Source organism: Phyllobates terribilis, unplaced genomic scaffold, assembly GCF_046119375.1.
Source record: "Phyllobates terribilis strain yellow unplaced genomic scaffold, ASM4611937v1 Scaffold_1__5_contigs__length_1240528914, whole genome shotgun sequence".
In the NCBI taxonomy this organism is placed as follows: domain Eukaryota; kingdom Metazoa; phylum Chordata; class Amphibia; order Anura; family Dendrobatidae; genus Phyllobates; species Phyllobates terribilis.
This window is the reverse complement of record NW_027362761.1, coordinates 814,485,318-814,509,239: the sequence shown is the minus strand read 5'-3', so window position 1 is coordinate 814,509,239 and position 23,922 is coordinate 814,485,318. Positions and strand designations below refer to the sequence as shown.

At 46.2% G+C, this 23,922-nt stretch overlaps 1 protein-coding gene across 1 annotated transcript; it reads left to right on the top strand.

Annotated features, from left to right (window-relative positions):
- The first annotated feature begins 5,906 nt into the window (after positions 1–5,906).
- Positions 5,907–11,246, top strand: JCHAIN (joining chain of multimeric IgA and IgM). Its single transcript, XM_073655232.1, has 4 exons — positions 5,907–6,056; positions 8,066–8,195; positions 9,500–9,580; positions 10,835–11,246. The coding sequence occupies exons 1-4, from the start codon at positions 5,996–5,998 to the stop codon at positions 11,034–11,036; spliced, it is 474 nt and encodes a 157-aa protein (XP_073511333.1). The 5' UTR covers positions 5,907–5,995; the 3' UTR covers positions 11,037–11,246.
- The last annotated feature ends 12,676 nt before the right edge of the window (positions 11,247–23,922 follow it).

Here is a 23,922-nt window from a genome sequence, read left to right as displayed (position 1 = left end):
CCTTAGTGTTTGAAACCATCATATTTTCTCTGCCTCTTTTTAATGAAATAATTACCTTATATTTTGGATTATAAGACAAACTTTTTTCCACTGAATTTGGGGGGAAATGGTCGTGCGTCTTATAATCCTAATGTAGCTTACTGGGAGGGCGCAGTTGCGGTGAAGTGAGCTCCCAGGATGCAGAGGCGCTGTTGCAGGAAGCTGGCGGCGGAGGCAGGAGAGGGGCGATGCCGCGGGCCCTAGGCTGGGAAGAGGGAGTGAAAGGCTGCGGCGGGCCCCGGGCTTTCACAAAATGTTGGGAGTCCCCTCACTTCCCATCCTTTTCACTGCGGTGGACTTCAGGAAAATAGCTGCCAGAGGTGGTGCACGCGCCGATTGAGATCTCGGCTCCCGCATTGAAAACGATGGGAAGTGCGGCGACTCCCAACATTTTGTGAAAACCTGAGGCCTGCCCCAGCCTTGCACCCAGGGGTGGATTAAGAGTAGCAAGGGCCCCGGGCAGTTTAGAAGGCGCGCCCCCCCCCCCCACACCTGATTTATCACGTGACATGTCACATGATCCCCTGTGATAGATCATGTGATAGTTCACGGGAAATTAATTTGGCACAATATTAATTGTGCTGCCTCATCTGAGAGCAGCACAATATTGGGGCAGATACCCTGATTCCAGTGATGTGTCACTTTTTCAGCTGCTTGTTGTCATTTTGAGAAAATCACAGTTTTATCTGCTGCAGATCTAGCAGCTCTCTGAATGCTGCGCTCTGTATAGCCCCGCCCACACCACTGATTGGCAGCTTTCTGCCCATGCTCAGTGTACACAGAAATCTACTGATCAGTGATGGGGGTGGCGTCCTACAGAACTTACTAGTCATCTAGTGATAATTACCTTCTGACAAATCAATGATTTTATCAAAACAACACTAAGCAGCCCAGTAAGTGACACATTACTGGAATCAGTGCCTCTAACCCTACATTATGCTGCTCTCAGATTAGGTGGCAAAAACCTGATGACAGATTCCCTATAAAGGAGCTGTAAACACAAAAAAGTTTGTATTAAAAAAAATACAAGCCATTTGTGAAATTAACTTTTTTTCATTGTTAATTCACATTAGACTGTATCTTCAACACTTTTGTCAGCAGGTCTTATTACAGACTCTGAATAGGGCAGCTCTCTCCCTCTCCCTCAGCAGAAAGTCACAGCATGGTTAAAAAATGGGATCTTTTATGATTTTCTCATAATAAATAAAAAAGGACATGCAAGTCCTCCAAACTATTTTCCGTTTCTCTATAGGGGAGGTCCTAAATCTTTCTTGTTCTTTAGTTGATCACATGTCAAAAAGGCAAAGCATTTACTATGAACTCGCCTAAAAAAATATACACTGGGAGAGTAATATCATCATCTGCATGTAAATATTCCTTGACTCTAAGGGCTCGCTCACACTGTCGTATAACACGGCCGAATGCTATGTGATGTTTTATCGGATAGGACTCGGCCCTATGTTATACTATGGGACAGTGCAGATCTGCGATTATCGGCATGAGAAAATAATCTCATTCGATATTTGGACCATGTGCACCCATACAAGTCTATGGGTGCACGTAAAACATTAGACTGCACTCGGATGTCATCCAAGTGCAGTCCGATGAACACTCACAGAGACTATGGAGAAGATGGAGAAAGTAAGTTCTCCATCTTCTCCATATCTGTGCTGCGAGAGAATCGGATCACACTCAGTTGAAGCTCTGACAGAGTTTGAGCCGAGTGTCATTAGCATAATTGGCCCTATTCTCTTGCATGAGAGAATATATGGCTTAGTGAGTGGACCCTAAAACTGAATAGTAGTGACGGACAGGCACCTCACAAGCGGGATCCATGTAGCTCTCAGATGTCGTGTAGGTAGGGCTTCATTCCATGGGGTAGGGCTTAATTTCAAGGTATATAAAAAAAATGGACTTCAAATAAAAATTAAATGAACACAAAAAGCACTAATTGAATTGTTTTTTTCGTATTTATGTTTGCAGCCCCTTTAAAAACCCTTTGAGGACCAAGGCACAAATATGTCCCATAGTTTTAAACTGGAAAAAAATTTGATTGAATAAAATTTAAGGTTCCTCGAAGGTTTAAGTAGGTCATAAATTCATATGAATACTTGCTCATACAATTGCACATGCCAGTAGATGAAGAAGAACAGAATCAAAAATATGACATTAAGTGGAGCACTTACAGGTATTCAAGGTGAAAGAGACCAGCAAAGGCATCGTCTCGAATGACAGTAAATGAGTTAGAATTCAGCAAGATGAAAATGAAGACAGCTGGTTAGAAGCGAACCAGACTTTATGGTGCTCAGAATTAGTCAAGCAGAATTTATTGACTGCTCTTGCAAAGCACTGAGACTCCCGCGGTGTATAGATGGCGCTGTGCGGCCTCCCGCTGTGTATAGATGGCGCCGTGCGGCCTCCCGCTGTGTATAGATGGCGCCGTGCGGCCTCCCGCTGTGTATAGATGGCTACGTGCGGCCTCCCGCTGTGTATAGATGGCTACGTGCAGCCTCCCGCTGTGTATAGATGGCACCGTATAGATGGATACGTGCGGCCTCCTGCTGAGTGTACGTGTATAGATGGCTACGTGCGGCCTTCTGCTGAGTATATATGCCGCACAGCGCCCCCCCCAGAGACAGCAGGAGGCCGCACAGCGCCATCTATACTCAGCGGGAGGCCGCACGTAGCCATCTATACACAGCGGGAGGCCGCATGGCGCCCCCCCGAGACAGCAGGAGGCCGCACAGCGCCATCTATACTCAGCGGGAGGCCGCACGTAGCCATCTATACACAGCGGGAGGCCGCACGGCGCCCCCCTCAGAGACAGCAGGAGGCCGCACAGCGCCATCTATAGTCAGCGGGAGGCCGCACGTAGCCATCTATACACAGCGGGAGGCCGCATGGCGCCCCCCCAGAGACAGCAGGAGGCCGCACAGCGCCATCTATACTCAGCGGGAGGCCGCACGTAGCCATCTATACACAGCGGGAGGCCGCATGGCGCCCCCCCGAGACAGCAGGAGGCCGCACAGCACCATCTATACTCAGCGGGAGGCCGCATGTAGCCATCTATACACAGCGGGAGGCCGCACGGTGCCCCCCTTAGAGACAGCAGGAGGCCGCACAGCGCCATCTATATTCAGCGGGAGGCCGCACGTAGCCATCTATACACAGCGGGAGGCCGCATGGCGCCCCCCCCCCAGAGACAGCAGGAGGCCGCACAGCGCCATCAATACTCAGCGGGAGGCCGCACTTAGCCATCTATACACAGCGGGAGACCGCACGGCGCCCCCCCCAGAGACAGCAGGAGGCCGCACAGCGCCATCTATACTCAGCGGGAGGCCGCACGTAGCCATCTATACACAGCGGGAGGCCGCACGGCGCCCCCCCAGAGACAGCAGGAGGCCGCACAGCGCCATCTATACTCAGCGGGAGGCCGCACTTAGCCATCTATACACAGCGGGGAGCCGCACGGTGCCATCTCTACACAGCAGGGGGCCGCACGGCGCCATCAATACACGGCGGGGGGCCGCACGGCGCCATCTATACACATTGGGGGGCCGCACGTAGCCATCTATACACAGCGGGGGGCCGCACGTAGCCATCTATACACAGCGGGGGGCCGCACGGCGCCCCCCCAGATACAGCAGGAGGCCGCACGGCGCCAACTACACTCAGCAGGTGGCCGCACGCAGTCACGCACACACACAAACATATACAGACATATACATACACGCATAAACACATTTAAAACACAAAAATACATATAAACAGACATCACACAATCATATCTGCCCACACACACACATACAAACAGACATCACACAATGACATCTGCCCACACACACACAGACATCACACAATGACATCTGCCTACACACACACACATACACACACACACACAAACAGACATCACACAATGACATCTGCCTACACACACACACACAGACATCACACAATGACATCTGCCTACACACACACACAAACAGACATCACACAATGACATCTGCCCACACACACACACACATACACACACACACACAAACAGACATCACACAATGACATCTGCCTACACACACACACAAACAGACATCACACAATGACATCTGCCCACACACACACACACACACACACACATACACACACACACACAAACAGACATCACACAATGACATCTGCCTACACACACACACAAACAGACATCACACAATGACATCTGCCTACACACACACACAGACATCACACAATGACATCTGCCCCCACACACACATACAGACATCACACAATGACATCTGCCCACACACACACACACAAACAGACATCACACAATGACATCTGCCCACACACACACACACACACAGACATCACGCAATGACATCTGCCCACACACACACACAAACAGACATCACACAATGACATCTGCCCACAGACACACACACAAACAGACATCACAAAATGACATCTGCCCACACACACACACACACAGACATCACACAATGACATCTGCCCACACACACACACACAGACATCACACAGTGACATCTGCCCACACACAGACACACACATACAAACAGACATCACACAATTACATCTGCCCACACACACACACACACAAACAGACATCACACAATGACATCTGCCCACACACACACACACAAACACATCACACAATGACATCTGCCCACACACACACACACATACAGACATCACACAATGACATCTGCCCACACACAGACATACACACACAAAAACAGACATCACACAATGACATCTGCCCCCACACACACACACACAAACAGACATCACACAATGACATCTGCCTACACACACACACAAACAGACATCACACAATGACATCTGCCCACACACACACACACATACACATACATACACACACACACACACATACACACACACACACACATACACATACATACACACTCACCATCCCCCGGCTCGGCTCCAGTCCTCAGGCTCTTCGGTGCAGCAGTGCAGGCCGGGGCGCACTGCGTGACGTCACAGCTAGGAGACACGGCGGCGCACAGGGCCGTGTCTCCTAGCAGTGACGTGGCCGGGCCAGCACAGGGAAGTTAACTGCTGCAGTGCTGGCCCGGCCGATGAAGAAGTAGCGGCGGCCGCTGCTGGGGGAGCGGTACGGGGCCCCCCCTCCCGCCACTGCTACCGGTATGTGCCGCGGCGGCCCGCACATATGAGGGCAATCCGGCATTAGACACCCCACCCGGAGCCGCAGGCCCTCTGGAGGCTCGGGGCCCCGGGCGGTCGCCTGGATTGCCCTCATTATAATCCGCCTATGCTTGCACCACCGAACACACCCTCCTCCCAGCCTGGGGCCCACAGCATCAACCCACTCCTGTCCAGGGCTGTGGAGTCGGAGACGTGGAGTCGGTGTCCATTTTGGTGGAGTATTAGGTTTGGCTTACCGACTCCACAGCCCTGCTGCTGCCGCCACCAGCTTCCTACAGCAGCGATCCTGTTTCCTGGGATCCCGCTCCACCGTAGCCGTCCCCTCCACGGTAAGCTAGCGTAAAAGCGGACTATAGGATGCACCACAATTTTATTAAAATTTTTTTTTCCTATTTTCCTCCCCAAAATTTGGGGTATGTTTTAGGGTCCAGTGCGTCTTATAATCCGCAAAATATGGTATGTTGTTGTACACTGATTTCTGTGATTGTTTATAAAGCATATGCACACCCTACATATGATCTTACATGCTATATACTGTATGCTTACACTTTTCTACACGTCCTAAAATGGAGCAACATATATTTTAATTTTGACTTCGCATACAACACTTGCTACAGTTCACGAAAGTAACATCTGTTTTCAATACTGAAACTAAGACGTTATTTTTAAGTAGTTGACAGTTTCACAAAGTGCCCCCACCCCATCTCTTATAGTGTAATCTCTGCTGGACATCTTCATAAGAAGAAGAGAAAGAATGGAGACGTTTAATGTATTACGGGCAGCAGTCTTGCTACTTTTTGCAGTTTATGTAACAGGTAGGTGAAATGGATACACCTCATTTCTCTCTGTAATGGAATAAAATAACTCTTAGCTTAGGCAATGCATAATAAAGCAATGTAAGAGTCTACTTACACATAGAAAAAAACATTTTTATGCTTGAAACGTTTATGCAGCATGTGCACAAATTTCTGCAACCTCTATTCAGATGAATATGATTGTTGCAAAAATTCCTGCACCATATCTTAAATTTATGACAATTTTAACTAGTAACGCTGCAATTTTAGTGCCAGTATATCAGCTTTTTGCTATAATATATGAGCTATACTGATTTTTGTGTTTGCTATTACCCTTTTTTGTTAAGTATACAGGAAAATAAATTACTGTTATTATCAACAGAAAAATATGGTCACACTAAATTAAAGGGGTTGTCCAGGTCTAAACTATTAATGACCTATCTATGACATGAGATTATTGGGGGTCCATCACCCAGCACCTCCACCGATCATCTGCTCCAGCAGTGTAAGGTTGTAAGCAATATATTTAACAGAACACCCGCAGCTCCATACATTGGCCAGTGGCCGCTGCTGAGTACTTCCATTTATCTTTTATGCACTTGAATAGTTTCAGTGAGTAGTCAGCTACTAATAGACATGAGTGATGAATCTGATCATAAATACCAACAATATTTATTTAATGTATTTGTTGCTCATCTGGGTTTAAGGTATCAGATTTGATGCAGTTGCTACATGCCTTTTTGGGATGTTTTAGAGAGAAAAGAAGAAGCGAGGAGAGAGGAAGAGTACACATAAAAATTTCAACTATTTTTGGGTCTTATCCTGATTGACCAAAACCAAAACTTGGGCATCAACTACACTAAAACAAGATTGGACTATAAACCAAATCTTTTGATTGAATGTGTATACAATCTAGATGATCCATCAGTGTCATGAATATCTAGTTGGCACTTCATTTCTCTCTGACACTCCTTGTTTCAGAGACCACATTGGTACCATCAGGTACCAAAGGCTGTAAATGATTGCAACCTTCATTACACAATATAGCTTTAAACAATACTGTATATGCATTGCATTTTATATTATCATGTGTATGTTATAAATAATTTAAATGAGTCTCTCATCGCCAGAACTGAAATTGAACTATTTAGACATATTCATGTAAGGGATTTAACCCCTATAAAAATCATGCTGGTAATGTAGATTTTAGTAATTCAGTTTTATATAAAAACAGTTTTATTATAAATGTAAATAAAAGTATTCTGAGCACCATTGCACTCCCTCAATTACCATACTCCGCTCCACACATTATGGTGATTCATGATGCTCACTCTGAACCACTGCAAGATCGTGCAGGAATTTAACCCTGCTGTGTCCTTCAGGGTTTGGATTCCCCAGCCAATCACTAATAAGCAGGTGCTATATCAGGCAAAGCCGCTCTCCACACCTTGCCTGAGCTTAGGTTCCAGTTTGCTGCTAGCATTTAGTTCCCAGTCAAGGTATTTTGTTGTTTATCCCTCTCGTTACTGACCCAGCTTGTCTTCTCGTCATGTCTGTTCTTTTCACTCCTGACTTCAGTTACGTATCCTGAACCTGTGCTGTCTGCCCCGACCCAGGACCGTCTGACTACGCTTCTGTCATGTCCCAATGCACCTCGCATATCTGCTCTGACCCGTGAGTCAGCTGCTGCAGGTCCGAACACTGCCCTGGAGTGGCACCTGGTGGCTATCCTGTGACGCAAGCCTATTCTCGCCATCAGAGGCGCTAGTGAAGACCAGGTAGCCACTTAGTCATGCCCCTCCAGGGTAAGTCCAGCCAGTGGCGTTAAACATATCTGATCTTTTATCTAAGAAAACTGTTTTTATCTAAAACTAAATGAATAAAATCTACAATATAAGTATGATTATTATAAGGCCTAAGTCCTCTATATGAATGGCTAAATAGTTCGAGTTCATTTTTGGGGATGAGTCACTTTAAGAAATTATGATAATATTATATTCCTCAAAATGTTATAATCAATGCATTTTCAGGTCAATATTACGGTGGCCAAGAACATGTATTGATGGAAAACCAGTGCAAGTGTGTCAGGGTGACCTCTAGGTTTGTCCCATCACAAGAAGATCCAAATGAAGAGATTCTGCAAAGAAATATTGAAATAACGTGAGTGTAAATAATCTGGATTTATAAGAAAATATATAACAGATAAAATCTTCTTGGCTGACTTTATATTGGCTTAGTGGTTAGCACTGTGGTTTTAGATGCACTGAAGTCCTGGGTACGAATTCAGCTAGTGGTGACTCCGCATGGAGGTTTCTGTTCTCCTTTCCTGAATTTCAGGTCTCATCTCATATTCCTGGTAAATTCGTTACAGTCTTTGTGGGTGTGTAGTTCTAATATCAGAATAGAGGATTGTCCCACTTTTCATTGTAAATGATACGAGTGTAAATATTCTGTAAACACCACTGTATGAAATGTGGAAACTATGCTAGAAAAGTAAAATACATACATGATATTAATCATAGCTTCTAGAGGCACATAATGCTTATGCATCATCAGCATACCCTCAAGCCCATGCAGATTTTTCCTGGGTTTTGTTAAAGAGAATGTGTCACCCCCCTGGGCAATATCAGACCTCTACTATGGCCATAAAGGGTGTAGAAAAGTAAATCTATACTTACCTGTATGGCCATAGTAGAGGTCTGATTGCAGAGAAAAGCAGTTTAATCAATTATTTTTTCCACAGGCTTGGCATCCGGGGGACACCAAGCAATCCCCGCGTACGTGCTTATTATTCCCCTAAATCTCCGCCTCTCTGCTTAATTATCATATCCCCCCCCTCCCCTGCACGTCACAGGGCCCTGTGACAGGCCCTGTGACGTGCACTGTGCTCCCTGATTTCCGGGCATGCTCACATAGAGCGCGCTTTTCTTCCTCCCAGCCCTGTCTACCTGTGCACTGCGCCGCAGGTTTCTATTGCGCAGGCGCCGGAAAATGACAGTGACCCCCTCGACGCCTGCGCAATAGAAGCCTGCGGCGCAGAGCACAGGTAGACGGCTAACGCTTTTTTAAGCAAAAATGATAACAAAATGTTCCTCAAAAAGTCTAGGTGAGAAGAACAGTTAGTTCACTTCATTTACCAGCTTTTCATTTTTAGAAATCTGAAGCGCTTACAAGACATTCAAAAGCCTGATCATATGCACAGCAAGTTGTATTTACATGGGAATGCATATGTTCATTCTTTTGAGCATTTTCTGATAATTTTTTGAGGCAGTTTCCATGCGAATCTGCCTTAAAAGGATGTCATGTGCACATAGAATTTTATAGTAGAAACAAAGCATGTGGCATGCAGTCAAATGACTGGTCCAGTGGTTCAATCTGCCCCACTCTTTATTAATTATTATCATTATTATTATTGTTAGTGTTATATGAAAACTTTATTACATGTCTTTGCATTTCGCCCACAGAGTTCCAGTGAGGAGCAGAATGAACATTTCAGATCCAACTTCCCCATTACGAACTGAATTTATTTATAATCTTTTAAGCCTGTAAGCTATACCATTTTTATATAAACTCCTATGAATAATGATTGTGAATCTAGTTTGTATTCGTACTACTACAGCACTTCCTTTTACTTATTATTATTTTATTTTTTTTTAAGGATGCACCCCTAACGAAAATAAAATGGCTTATCTCATAAGGATAATGTGTACCCATATGCCCTTAAGTAGTGGTTGGAAGTCATACAGGGGTTCCCATCCTCAGGATAATCCTCTACGGGCCCAAATAGAGACCCACTTTGTAGACACTGTGCAGGAATATAAATATTGGAAGAAGGAGAAGCAATCCAAGTTTATTTAAAAAAGGTGTATTAGTTTCACTCGTCACTAATTTTGCATCAGTGATTGTATGCCAAAGCCAGGAGTGGAATTTACAGAGAATAAACAATGATTGAAAGATTGACACCTGTTCTGTGTTTTGGGGACACTCCTAGTTTTGGCATGCAAATACTGATGAAATACTGATGAAATATTGATGCCAAAATACTGACATGTGAATGAGGCCTAATCTGTTCCAATATTTATGCACTTTTATGGTGCTCTGTCTGTGATTATCCACTTGATTAATGCTGCACAAGCCAAGGCTTACAGTGCCATTTGTACGCTAACTTTGCAGGATTGGACCTTATAGGGAAGAGTAGTACAACTGAAAAAGAGATTTCATAGATACTTTTATGATTTTGAATGAAAATAAAAACATGTTAAAATTGCATCAAAATGTAAATTCTGCCTCCTGGCTCAATGTGGGCTGTCATGTGGGCACTCCAATTATCTATGCCAGTTCTTTCCTCTTTTTAACTAATCAAAGTAGACCATGGAAGGCGCCTGTGCAGATTGTATGTATGTACTGTATGCGGCGGTGTCTGTGCAGATTGACATTCTCATACAGTATCATCAGGACCTTGCTACACCTGTACCGCCCAAGCAAATGACGGCTTATTTATTAGATCTCGCTAGGGAAAGCAGGGCCCCGAAAGAAGAGTGACCTGTTTATGATAGAGGCGGAAGGTAGACAGTGGGTGAGGATTAGGGAAAGAGGCAAGTGCATAGTCCCACCTGATTGCACTTACTTGCATAAGATTTCAATGATGGATTTCTCTGAAACAGCAAATAGGATTTCTACAAGCAACCTAAGGATTTAGTCAGCATTCCAGTGCCTATATATACACGTCATTAGTTTGTGGTTTAAAATCCTAATGACAGGGTCTCTTTAAATAATGTCTTTTCTTCTTATTTTTTTAGTTGCAAAAAATGTGACCCTGTGGAAATTGAAATTGGTGGTGAACCAATTCTTGTTTCTCAAGGAAGCTGCAGTAAACCTGATGAGGATTCATGCTACACTTATGATAGAAACAAATGCTACACAACTAAAGTTCCCTTCACATTTAATGGAAAGACAACAATGAAGGAAGTGTCTCTAAATCCTGAATCCTGCTACGAATAAAACATACAATAATGAAATACTGTTTATACTAACATCAACCAGGCAGCACAGAATAAGAGGAAATTTAAGACAGACTTTGGTCATGCATTTTCTGCAATGCTTTACTATGCTTCATACCAATTTAGCTTTATAGCCTTGCTTTACACCAATTACAGCTTTGCAATAAACCCATTTATTGTCTATTCATATCAATAAAGGAATTGTGTGAAATCTTTCTTGTACTATATTATAGAGAATTATTTACACCGTTACAGGGATTGTCTCATGATGACAAACTCTTTTCAAGTTACCTATTAGGACACAAGATCACCTTAAAGGGTAAGTACCCCTTTAGGCACCACCTTGTATGTTCCAGGTTGAGAAACCAAACATTTTGTAAGAAAGCACTTTTAGTGACAGAAGCAAGAACTTATAATTACTTTTAATATGAAAATTGTTAAAAGGGGATTTAAAAGAGATTTTCTCAGACGACTAAGATATTGATGTTCTATCTTTAAGATAGGACATCAATATCAGATTAAAATCAGATCTTTAGATGTCCTACATCCGATACCGGCATCACTCACCTGATACTTGAAAGTGCAGAGAACGATCACTACACAGTGTTCTAGCCGACACAGCACCAGGTGGCAGCAGAGTAGTGGGGGTGTCCACTGATCTTATATTGATGACCTATTCCACAGATTGGTCATGAATATGTTAGTCCCAGGAAGATCCCATTAAAGCACCACTCCAGCGTTTTTTTTTATTGCACTGCTGGAGTGGTGCTTTAAATATAATTCCTCTGACCCCTGACTCATACTCACCTGCCGCTGCCTTCATCCAGGAGCTGCGCGGTGGTCACTTTTCAATACAAGTCAATGAGAGCCTCATTCTGGCTCTCATAGTCTTGCATTGAGAGCTTGTGACATGTCTTCTGACTTCCGGCCAGTCAGACGATGCGCTCACAAGATGGCGTCGAGGGACCAGAGTGGTGCCTAAAAACAAAACTGTGAAGATGCTGGAGAGTGAGCATATGGCAGGGGGCTGAAAAAACCCAAAACGCCACAGTAGTGCTTTAAATGTAAAATCTCCATAGCTCCTGACGGTAGGTTTTAGTAGCACCAACTGGTCTAATCTGTGTTAGGTTGATGTAATGTAGATTAACTAATTTATTTTGTTATTTCAATCCTTTATTCTATTTCTGAGTCTGAGCTCTTCCAGTTTTTATGTACAGTAAATGAGTGGCATGTAGCAGGGGACTTGGCCTACACTTACAGATCTCTAGCCTCTCTTTCTTTTTCCCCACCCACCACTGTCCTCTGGATACTGAATGACAGGTCACTCTTGTCTGAGTAACCTGCCTTCCCCACTGGAGATCTTGCGCAGGCGCAGATCTATAGTCGGGCACTGAAAATGTCATCAGGACCAGGGAATGATGGCAACTTGTGTGAGATCTTCAGCAGGTCACTCAAACAAGAGTGTTCATATTAAATGATCAAAAGGTGGTGGTGGGAGAGGCCAGAGAGCTGTAATTACAGGACCAAGCCCCCTGCACTTGCAGTTTTTTTTGCATGCAATTTTGATTACTTGCATGGAGTAATAGATTTATAAAACAAAGGTACGGAATTAATCTGCATTACAGAGACCTAACACAGATTAGATGAGTTGGTTTACTAAAACCTACTGACAGGTTTCCTTTAATACATTCAAATGCTACAGTATGCTAAGACTCCGTTCACACTGATGCCATATTTTTCTATCAAAAAGTGAGTTTAAGGCTGTGTGCCCACGATGCAGAAATGCTCCGGATTTTTCCTGAGCGTTTCTGTATCTCCCTGGCAGAAAAAACACATGCGGATTGTACATGTGGATTGTACATGCGGATTGTACATGTGGATTGTACATGCGTTTTTCCTGCCAGGGACAAGCGGAAGTGAAGCGTTCTTCACATGCATTTCCGCATGCGGGTTGACAAGCGCTTTCCAAGCGATTTTAGCATCACTTGGAAAGTGCTTGTCAACTTGGTCACACTATATAAATCCATGCAACCGGCATGGATTTATATAGTGTGACCTTAAAGAATGGTAAAAAATAAAAAAATAAATCTATACTTACCTTCCGATGGCCCCCGCAGTCTTGCTTCGCTCCGTTCTCCCTTGTCGGCAGCTCACGGTACACTACACTGAAGGACCTGCCATCACATGACTAAATGACGTCAGCGCAGGTCCTTCAGTCCACCGCGATCTGCCGGCAAGTGAAGACAAAGACACCGGGGGCAATCAGAAGGTAAATATAATATTTATTTTTTATTTTACTCTTTTTTTCACAGGTTCTATGGTACCCGGGTCCGGAGGAGAGTCTCCTCTCCTCCACACCCGTGTACCATCCGCACATTGAAACGCGTGGAATGCGCATCTACATATGCAGTGATGCGTAATCCATGCATTTCAATGCAAGTCAATGGCGGCGAAAACGCCGCACTTCCGCGAAATAATTGGTAGTGCTGCGTTTTTTTCCCGCAATGATAATCCGCAGGGGAAATTTCCGCAGCATGTGCACAGTACATGCGGATTATCATTGGGGAACATGGCAGGCCTTCTACCATGCGTTTTTTAAGCGTTTCTGCAGCGTTTTTGCCTCTGCAGAAACGCTTAAAAAACGTATCGTGGGCACACAGACTTAAAGTGTTAAGGATCAGAACATCAAAGTTTTAGATTTGTTCCTTCATTACCAGCACAAATTGCACTCTATTCTGCTATGAAAACAGAACGCTTTATTAGAATGACTTCTATTTCTTTAGAATTGTTTTTAGCAACATTTTGAAGTAATTTAGTTTCAGAAGCAACGTTAACCCCTTAACGACCATTGATAAAGCGGCAGTCGTTAAGGGGCCTTATTTCTTCATCGCCGTTTTTAAAAAGATAAGCAAATAATGCCACCCCGCAGCCGAAATTTCCATGAGTGACAGCTGTACATGACAACCTGTGGTATTTGCCTTGTCCCGTTTTGGAACCGATCGGGGCCGATTAAACCTTTAAATACTGCTGTCAATCGCAACAGCGGTATCTAAGTGATTAAAAGGGCGTTAAAAGACCCCATGTGGCAAGATCGACTCCCCACGATTGATGGTACCCTGACATCATCTGATTACCCCAGGGTATGGTGGCCTGTAAGATCCAGCTATAAGCTGGGTCTCACAGGCACAGTCAGTGAGACACTGACAGGTCTCATGCTATGCAATACACGAGTACTACAGTGCATGAGACCAGATATAAAATTAACAAAGATTCATATCCCACAAAGGGACTAAATGAAAAGTAAAAAAAAAGTTAAATAAAATATGTGAAAAAGTAACAAAAAGACACAAAAAATTTGCACAAAAACCCGTTTTGCCACTAAAAATGCAGCCTTTGTGCAGGGGCGTACATAGGAATCATGGGGCCCCATAGCAGAAGCTCTAATTGGGCCCCCCCCCCCCCAAAAAAAAAAAATTAAATAATTGTCGGGGTCACCAAAGATCAGATCTCACAACTTTCCATCCTTTACATAGTAATTTTCTTCCTGCTGACGTCCTAGATCTCTCTTGCCCCATAAAGTGTGATGCCAATAAAAGGGCCCCCCAAACACAGTATGAAACCCCCATGGTGAATTCCTCCACATGCACAGTATAATGACTCTACTGTACCCCACCTCAACTCCCAGGGTAAAGTATGCTGACCCCAACACAGTATGATCCCCCAACTGTAAGCCGCTAGAGAGGATGGTACATAATAAGGGACGGCGCTATACATAATAAAAGAGGAAACTATATAACTAAGGATGGCGCTATACATAATAAGCGAGTACACTACACTCCCTGACAGAAGTTATGTCGCTTATCCATGTTATGTAAATAAAAGCTTATAACCTGACGTTAAATCCATCCATTGGTTTTATAAATTACTCTTTTGAAAGCTGAAACCCTCCCAAATTTGGTTTAGATAAAGAAAATAAATTGGCATCAATGCTGAAATATTGATCATTTAATGAACACAGAATGGTCAGATTTAGGCAAGACAAAAGTTTTGTCACCTGGTCATATAATGCACCCAATCCTAGTTTACATCCTCACCAGTGCTCAGTAAATGATTGGTTAATTAGTGGGTGTGTATAAAAAGAAACCCAGCACCCCAGACCTTCACTTGAACTGCAACTTGAGCTCTGACAACAAGCCAAACATCCACCCTGCGACCAAAGCCTTGATTATCCAGAGGCTGAAGATCAGATCCACTGCAGAGGAGGCTGGCACCTTTAATGTGTCTCAGCGCCAAGAATTAAAAAAAGATTTGAAGAGACTGGAGATGTGTTTGACAAGCCCAGGTCAGCAGACCCGGCAAGACAACTGCTCATGAGGAACGTTTGTTGGTTAGTAAATCCAAAGCAAGTCCTTCTTCCACTGCAGCAGAGCTCCAACAGGCCTGGTCACCTCAAGTCCCTGTGTCAACTAGAACAGTTTGTAGGATTCTGTCTCGAAATGGCCTCTATGGTCGAATCAGTGCCCAGAAGCCAGCACTAAACAAAAGGCAAATAAAAAACCGTGTGGCATTTGCAAAGTCCCACAGCCTGCTAAACAGATGGACGTTGGAAAAGTGGCAGAAGTTGGATTTCTCTGATAAATCTTCAGTAGAATTACACCACAGCCATAGGCGGATTATAATGAGGGCAATCCGGGCGACCGCCCGGGGCCCCGAGCCTCCAGAGGGCCCGCGGCTCCAGGCGGGGTGTCTAATGCCGGATTGACCTCATTATATGCGCGGGCCGCCGCGGCACATACCGGTAGCAGTGGCGGGAGGGGGGGCCCCGTACCGCTCCCCCAGCAGCGGCCGCCGCTACTTCTTCATCCGCCGGGCCAGCACTGCAGCAGTTAACTTCCCTGTGCTGGCCCGGCCGCGTCACTGCTAGGAGACACGGCCCTGTGCGCGGCCGTGTCTCCTAGCTGTGACGTCACGCAGTGCGCCCCGGCCTGCACTGCTGCACCGAAGAGCCTGAGGACTGGAGCCGAGCCGGGGGATGGTGAGTGTGTGTGTGTGTGTGAGAGAGTGTGAGTGTGTATGTGCGTATGTATGTGTGTGTGTATGTATGTGTGTGTGTATGTGTGTGTGTATGTGTGTGTGTGGGCAGATGTCATTGTGTGATGTCTGTGTGTATGTGTGTGTGTGTGTGCGTGTGTGTGGGCAGATGTCATTTTGTGATGTCTGTTTGTGTGATGTCTGTGTGTGTGTGGGCAGATGTCATTGTGTGATGTCTGTTTGTATGTGTGTGTGGGGAGGCAGATGTCATTGTGCGATGTCTGTTTGTGTGTGTGTGTGTGTGGGCAGATGTCATTGTGTGATGTCTGTTTGTGTGTGTGTGTGGGCAGATGTCATTGTGTGATGTCTGCTTGTGTGTGTGTATGTCTGTGTGTGTGTGTGTGTGTGGGCAGATGTCATTGTGTGATGTCTGTTTGTATGTGTGTGTGTAGGCAGATGTCATTGTGTGATGTCTGTTTGTGTGTGTGTGTGGGCAGATGTCATTGTGTGATGTCTGTGTGTGTGTGTGTGGGCAGATGTCACTGTGTGATGTCTGTGTGTGTGTGTGGGCAGATGTCATTGCGTGATGTCTGTTTGTGTGTGTGTGTGTGTGTGTGGGCAGATGTCATTGTGTGATGTGTGTGTGGGCAGATGTCATTGTGTGATGTCTGTTTGTATGTGTGTGTGGGCAGATGTCATTGTGTGATGTCTGTATGTGTGTGTGTGTGGGCAGATGTCATTGTGTGATGTCTGTTTGTGTGTGTGTGTAGGCAGATGTGATTGTGTGATGTCTGTTTGTGTGTGTATGTGTGTGTGTGTGTAGGCAGATGTCATTGTGTGATGTCTGTTTGTGTGTGTGTGGGCAGATGTCATTGTGTGATGTCTGTTTGTATGTGTGTGGGGGGGGGCAGATATCATTGTGTGATGTCTGTTTGTGTGTGTGTGGGCAGATGTCATTGTGTGATGTCTGTTTGTATGTGTGTGTGGGGGGGGGCAGATATCATTGTGTGATGTCTGTTTGTGTGTGTGTGGGCAGATATGATTGTGTGATGTCTGTTTATATGTATTTTTGTGTTTCAAATGTGTTTATGCGTGTATGTATATGTCTGTATATGTTTGTGTGTGTGCGTGACTGCGTGCGGCCACCTGCTGAGTATAGTTGGCGCCGTGCGGCCTCCTGCTGTATCTGGGGGGGGCGCCGTGCGGCCCCCCGCTGTGTATAGATGGCTACGTGCGGCCCCCCACTGTGTATAGATGGCTACGTGCGGCCCCCCGCTGTGTATAGATGGCTACTTGCGGCCTCCCGCTGAGTATACATGGCGCTGTGCGGCCTCCTGCTGTCTCTGGGGGGGGCGCCATGCGGCCTCCCGCTGTGTATAGATGGCTACGTGCGGCCTCCCGCTGAGTATAGATGGCGCTGTGCGGGCTCCTGCTGTCTCTGGGGGGGTGCCATGCGGCCTCCCGCTGTGTATAGATGGCTACGTGCGGCCTCCCGCTGAGTATAGATGGCGCTGTGCGGCCTCCTGCTGTCTCTGGGGGGGGCGCCATGCGGCCTCCCGCTGTGTATAGATGGCTACGTGCGGCCTCCCGCTGAGTATAGATGGCGCTGTGCGGCCTCCTGCTGTCTCTGGGGGGGGGGGCTGTGCGGCATCTATACTCAGCAGAAGGCCGCACGTAGCCATCTATACACGTATACTCAGCAGGAGGCCGCACGTAGCCATATATACGGTGCCATCTATACACAGCGGGAGGCTGCACGGCGCCATCTATACACAGCGGGAGGCTGCACGTAGCCATCTATACACAGCGGGAGGCTGCACGGCGCCATCTATACACAGCGGGAGGCCGCATGGCGCCATCTATACACAGCGGGAGGCCGCACGGCGCCATCTATACACAGCGGGAGGCCGCACGGCGCCATCTATACACAGCGGGAGGCCGCATGGCGCCATCTATACACTGCGGGAGTCTCAGTGCTTTGCAACAGCAGTCAATAAATTCTGCTTGACTAATTCTGAGCACCATAAAGTCTGGTTCGCTTCTAACCTGCTGTCTTCATTTTCAGCTTGCTGAATTCTAACTCATTTACTGTCATTCGAGACGATGCCTTTGCTGGTCTCTTTCACCTTGAATACCTGTATGTGCTCCACTTAACGTCATATTTTTGATTCTGTTCTTCTTCATCTTTTGTAATGTGCAATTGTATGAGCAAGTATTCATATGAATTTATGACCTACTTAAACCTTCGAGGACCTTAAATTTTATTCAATCAAATTTTTTTCCAGTTTAAAACTATGGGACATATATGTGCCTTGGTCCTCAAAGGGTTTTTAAAGGGGCTGCAAACATAAATACGAAAAAAATAATTCAATTAGTGCTTTTTGTGTTCATTTAATTTTTATTTGAAGTCCATTTTTTTTTATATACCTTGAAATTAAGCCCTACCCCATGGAATGAAGCCCTACCTACACGACATCTGAGAGCTACATGGATCCCGCTTGTGAGGTGTCTGTCCGTCACTACTATTCAGTTTTAGGGTCCACTCACTAAGCCATATATTCTCTCATGCAAGAGAATAGGGCCAATTATGCTAATGACACTCGGCTCAAACTCTGTCAGAGCTTCAACTGAGTGTGATCCGATTCTCTCGCAGCACAGATATGGAGAAGATGGAGAACTTAATTTCTCCATCTTCTCCATAGTCTCTGTGAGTGTTCATCGGACTGCACTTGGATGACATCCGAGTGCAGTCCAATGTTTTACGTGCACCCGTAGACTTGTATGGGTGCACATGGTCCGAATATCGAATGAGATTATTTTCTCATGCCAATAACAGCAGATCTGCACTGTCCCATAGTATAACATAGGGCCGAGTCCTATCCGATAAAACATCACATAGCATTCGGCCGTGTTATACGACAGTGTGAGCGAGCCCTTAGAGTCAAGGAATATTTACATGCAGATGATGATATTACTCTCCCAGTGTATATTTTTTTAGGCGAGTTCATAGTAAATGCTTTGCCTTTTTGACATGTGATCAACTAAAGAACAAGAAAGATTTAGGACCTCCCCTATAGAGAAACGGAAAATAGTTTGGAGGACTTGCATGTCCTTTTTTATTTATTATGAGAAAATCATAAAAGATCCCATTTTTTAACCATGCTGTGACTTTCTGCTGAGGGAGAGGGAGAGAGCTGCCCTATTCAGAGTCTGTAATAAGACCTGCTGACAAAAGTGTTGAAGATACAGTCTAAAGTGAATTAACAATGAAAAAAAGTTAATTTCACAAATGGCTTGTATTTTTTTTAATACAAACTTTTTTGTGTTTACAGCTCCTTTAAAGGGAATCTGTCATCAGGTTTTTGCCACCTAATCTGAGAGCAGCATAATGTAGGGTTAGAGGCACTGATTCCAGTAATGTGTCACTTACTGGGCTGCTTAGTGTTGTTTTGATAAAATCATTGATTTGTCAGAAGGTAATTATCACTAGATGACTAGTAAGTTCTGTAGGACGCCACCCCCATCACTGATCAGTAGATTTCTGTGTACACTGAGCATGGGCAGAAAGCTGCCAATCAGTGGTGTGGGCGGGGCTATACAGAGCGCAGCATTCAGAGAGCTGCTAGATCTGCAGCAGATAAAACTGTGATTTTCTCAAAATGACAACAAGCAGCTGAAAAAGTGACACATCGCTGGAATCAGGGTATCTGCCCCAATATTGTGCTGCTCTCAGATGAGGCAGCACAATTAATATTGTGCCAAATTAATTTCCCGTGAACTATCACATGATCTATCACAGGGGATCATGTGACATGTCACGTGATAAATCAGGTGTGTGTGTGTGTGTGTGTGTGTGTGTGTGGGGGGGGGGGGGGGGGGGGGGGGGGGGGGCGCGCGCCTTCTAAACTGCCCGGGGCCCTTGCTACTCTTAATCCACCCCTGACCACAGCCACTGCAAATACTGCAGGAGACCTACTGGAGCCCGTATGGATCCAATATACATCCAGAAAACAGTTACATTTGGTGGTGGAAAGATCATGGTCTGGGGTTACATTCAGTATGGGGGTGTGTGAAACATTTGCAAGGTGAAAGGCAAAATCAATAGCCTAAAATATCAAGAAGTATTAGCTACCTCTTACATTCCGAATCATAAAAGGGGTCAAATTCTGCAGCAGGATGGTGCTCCATCTCCTACATCCATCTCTACAACAAAGTTCCTCCAGGCAAAAAAGATCAGGGTGCTCAAGGACTGGCCAGCCCAGTCACCAGACATGAACATCATTGAGCATGTTTGGGGTAGGATGAAAGAGGAGGCTTGGAAGACAAAACCAAAGAATCTAGATGAACTCTGGGAGGCATGGAAGACGGCATTCTTTGCTATTCCTGATGACTTCATTAATAAATTGTATGAAACATTGTTGAATTGCATGGATGCAGTCCTTCAAGCTCATGGAAGTCACACAAAATATTAAATATGACTCTAATAGCACCACAACTTCATTCACCAATGTTATGCAACATATAATTGTATTTTAAGATAATTATTTGTTTGAATATCACATTACTTTCTGTGGGCGACAAAACTTTTGTCTTGCCAAAATCGGACCATTCTGTGTTCATTAAATGATCAATATTTCAGCATTGATGCCAAACTATTTTCTTAACCCAAACCAAATTTGGGAGGGTTTCAGCTTTCAAAAGAGTAATTTATAAAACCAATGGATGAATTTAACGTCCGGTTATAAGCTTTCATTTACATAACATGGATAAGCGACATAGCTTCTGTCAGGGAGTGTATATACTAAGGGACTGTGCTATACATAATAAGGCTACATTCCTGCATCTATGTGCAGTGTCGGTGTGCTGCCCTGTTTTACTGACGCATTGAGCATGTCCTATTCTAATCTTCAAAATCGGATCAGAACAGGACATTCTCTGACCCTCTTAGATCTCATTCTCAAATCCGTGATTTTCATGGATGTGTGAATGGATCTATAAAACTGTACGAGTCCGTGGACCATCCGATAAAAAGATCTGGCAGCACACGGACATTTCACACAAATGTGAGAATGCAGCCTAAGGGATTTTACAGATAACATTATCACTCCAAGTCACACAGTGCAGATACAGAATAATATTTACATCCAGGCCCTTACCGCTAACGTCTCATCTGATCAGAGCCGGTTTCTGCTGCTTCTTCTCCATCTGGTCAGACCTTCATGTCCACATCTCCCAGCCACGATTCGTCTTGTCACGATGATCTCCAGCCTAGAAAATAACAAGGTCACATATTGTATGCATACATGTGTCCTCGAATACAGATATGTAACCCCCCCATTAATATACTATTAGTCTCTCAGTAATCAAAATATAAAGTGATAAGCAGCACTGTGCCCCCCATTAACTATAATCTGCACCACCCAATAATAAAAATTATTCAGTCTCTGTGACTCTCCCCAATTAACTGTAAGGCTATGTGCACACGGAAAACAAACAAGGCTTCACAGTACAAGCAAAGTTAAACCCCCATAATTGCTCTCTCCCAGCACCCCCATCATTGCTCTCTCCCAGAACCCTCGTCATTGCTCTCTCCCAGCACCCCCGTCATTGCTCTCTCCCACCACCTCCATCATTGCTCTGTCCCAGCACCCCCATCATTGCTCTGTCCCAGCACCCTCATCGTTGCTCTCTTCCAGCACCCCCATCATTGCTCTCTCCCAGCACCCCCATCATTGCTCTCTCCCAGCCCCCATCATTGCTCTGTCCCAGGACCTCCATCATTGCTCTCTCCCAGCCCCCCATCATTGCTCTGTCCCAGCACCTCCATCATTGCTTCTCCCAGCACTCCCATCATTGCTCTCTTCCAGCACCCCCATCATTGCGCTCTCCCAGCACCCCCATCATTTCCTCTCAGCACCCCCATCATTACTCTGTCCCAGCACCTCCATCATTGCTCTCTCCCAGCCCCCCACCATTGCTTTGTCCCAGCACCCCCATCATTGCTCGCTCCCAGCACCCCCATCATTGCTCTCTCCCAGCAACACGTCATTGCTCTCCCCTTCCCCACCATCCCCATCATTGCTCTCCCCAGCCCTATCAGCCCCATTATTGCAGTTCCCAGCCCCATCATTCCTCTCCCCAGCCCCATTATTGCTCTTCCCAGCCCCATCAGCCCCATTTTTGCTCTTCCCAGCCCCATCATTCCTCTCCCCAGCCCCATTATTGCTCACCTCAGCCCCACCATCCCCATCATTGCTCTCCCCAGCCCCACCATCCCCATCATTGCTCTCCCCAGCCCCATCATTCCTCTCCCCAGCCCCATCATTGCTCTCCCTAGCCCCACCATCCCATTATTCCTCTCCCCAGCCCCATCAACCCCATCATTCCTCTTCCCAGCCCCATTATTGCTCTTCCCAACCCCATTAGTCCCATTATTCCTCTCCCAAGCCCCATCACTCCTCTCCCCAGCCCCATCAGCCCCATTATTCCTCTCCACAGCCCCATTGTGTGACTCACGCGCGCCTTCTGTAAGCCCTACCCTGGGAGATGGGGGACTCGGAGTCGGGTCCTGTGATGTAGATGGGGTGCAGCCGTGGCCCGGACCCGCTCCATGCCAAGGGCCGTCACACTAAAAAAAGAGATGGTACGGGCTTATCCGAGTTGAGTGGCTGATCTCAACTACGCCACCTGTGGCACCTGGTGAAGGCCACCAGCGCTGCTGCAGTCCGCTGAGGCATGGTGTTATCGCAGCCGTCGTTGTTACTGCTCCCCACAGGCGGAGCAGGGCCTCAGGGCAGAGGGACAGGATGGAGGGGGTAGTAGTCTAGGAGGTCTGGTGTTGCGTAGTGCGGTGTGGTGCAGAATAAAGAGTCCGGAGGCCATAGGGGTTAACTTCCAGGGTTTTTACTCACAGTGGAGATTGCAGTAGGAAGGCGTCTCCCTGCTCCTCGCGGAGTTCTGCGGTCACCAAAGACGGGGGGGTCCGACAACCTCCGAGTAAGTCCAGTGTTAAATCAGGACCCCGCAACAGAGTGTTCCTAGACTTCAGACCGGGTCCTTTCCTGTCTGTGTGTGTGTAGATAGGCCGGGTCTCCCTCTGAACTTCACTCAGAAAAAGGGTATGGGTGGCAGCTCCGCTCCTTCCGTTACCCGGTGGGATCCTCAGGGCCTACCGGGCTTCCCTGACCAGTAGAGTAGCAAGGTCATGTATCGGGGGCCGGTACCACTCTTGCAGCCGGAATCCCTCTGAATAGATCAGCTAGGTGAGGACAGGTGGCGTACACCGCTCCGTCTGCATCCTCCCCGGGATCCATTTGCGGTGAAGCTATACTCCTAAGCTCCGGGCCTTCTTGGTCATGGTCCTTGACCGGGCTGAGACACACATTATCTGCAGCCTGCCCCTCGACCCAAGGCCGGGGTACGAGGGTCGTGTCCCCGTCCTCTGCAGGTCCACACAGGATCCACGCTCAGGGAGGAAGGTCACGATAAGGAACAGTCAAAGAACCAAGAGCCAAAATGGCTGTGTATTAAATATGAAATTTAAAGTGTCACTAAAATGTGAATCCTCCACCCTCACCCACTAATTTGGTTCCCCAGTCTCCCGAGTGCCAGTAGGGGCAGCACCTGGTGCCTTCTAGCCCCCTCTGGTGGGAGAAGTGTGGTGTTGGATGTGGAGGTAGGGTCCTGACCATCACACTGTTCTTACCTCAGAGGAGGAACACCACACTCCATTAGAGAAGTGCAGCATCCCTGTGGCGGTCGAACCCTCAGGGGCGCCACACCATCAACCCCATTATTCCTCTCCCCAGCCCCATCAACCCCATTATTGCTCTCCCCAGCCCCATCAACCCCATTAT

What these genes read in the sequence shown, in the direction of transcription:
- JCHAIN (XM_073655232.1), top strand. Translation starts at nt 5,996, where the DNA reads ATGGAGACGTTTAATGTATTACGGGCAGCAGTCTTGCTACTTTTTGCA. An exon ending in TTTTGCAGTTTATGTAACAG is followed by an intron (nt 6,057 to 8,065) that starts GTAGGTGAAATG and finishes ATGCATTTTCAG; the next exon opens with GTCAATATTACGGTGGCCAA. An exon ending in ATTTATAATCTTTTAAGCCT is followed by an intron (nt 9,581 to 10,834) that starts GTAAGCTATACC and finishes TTATTTTTTTAG; the next exon opens with TTGCAAAAAATGTGACCCTG.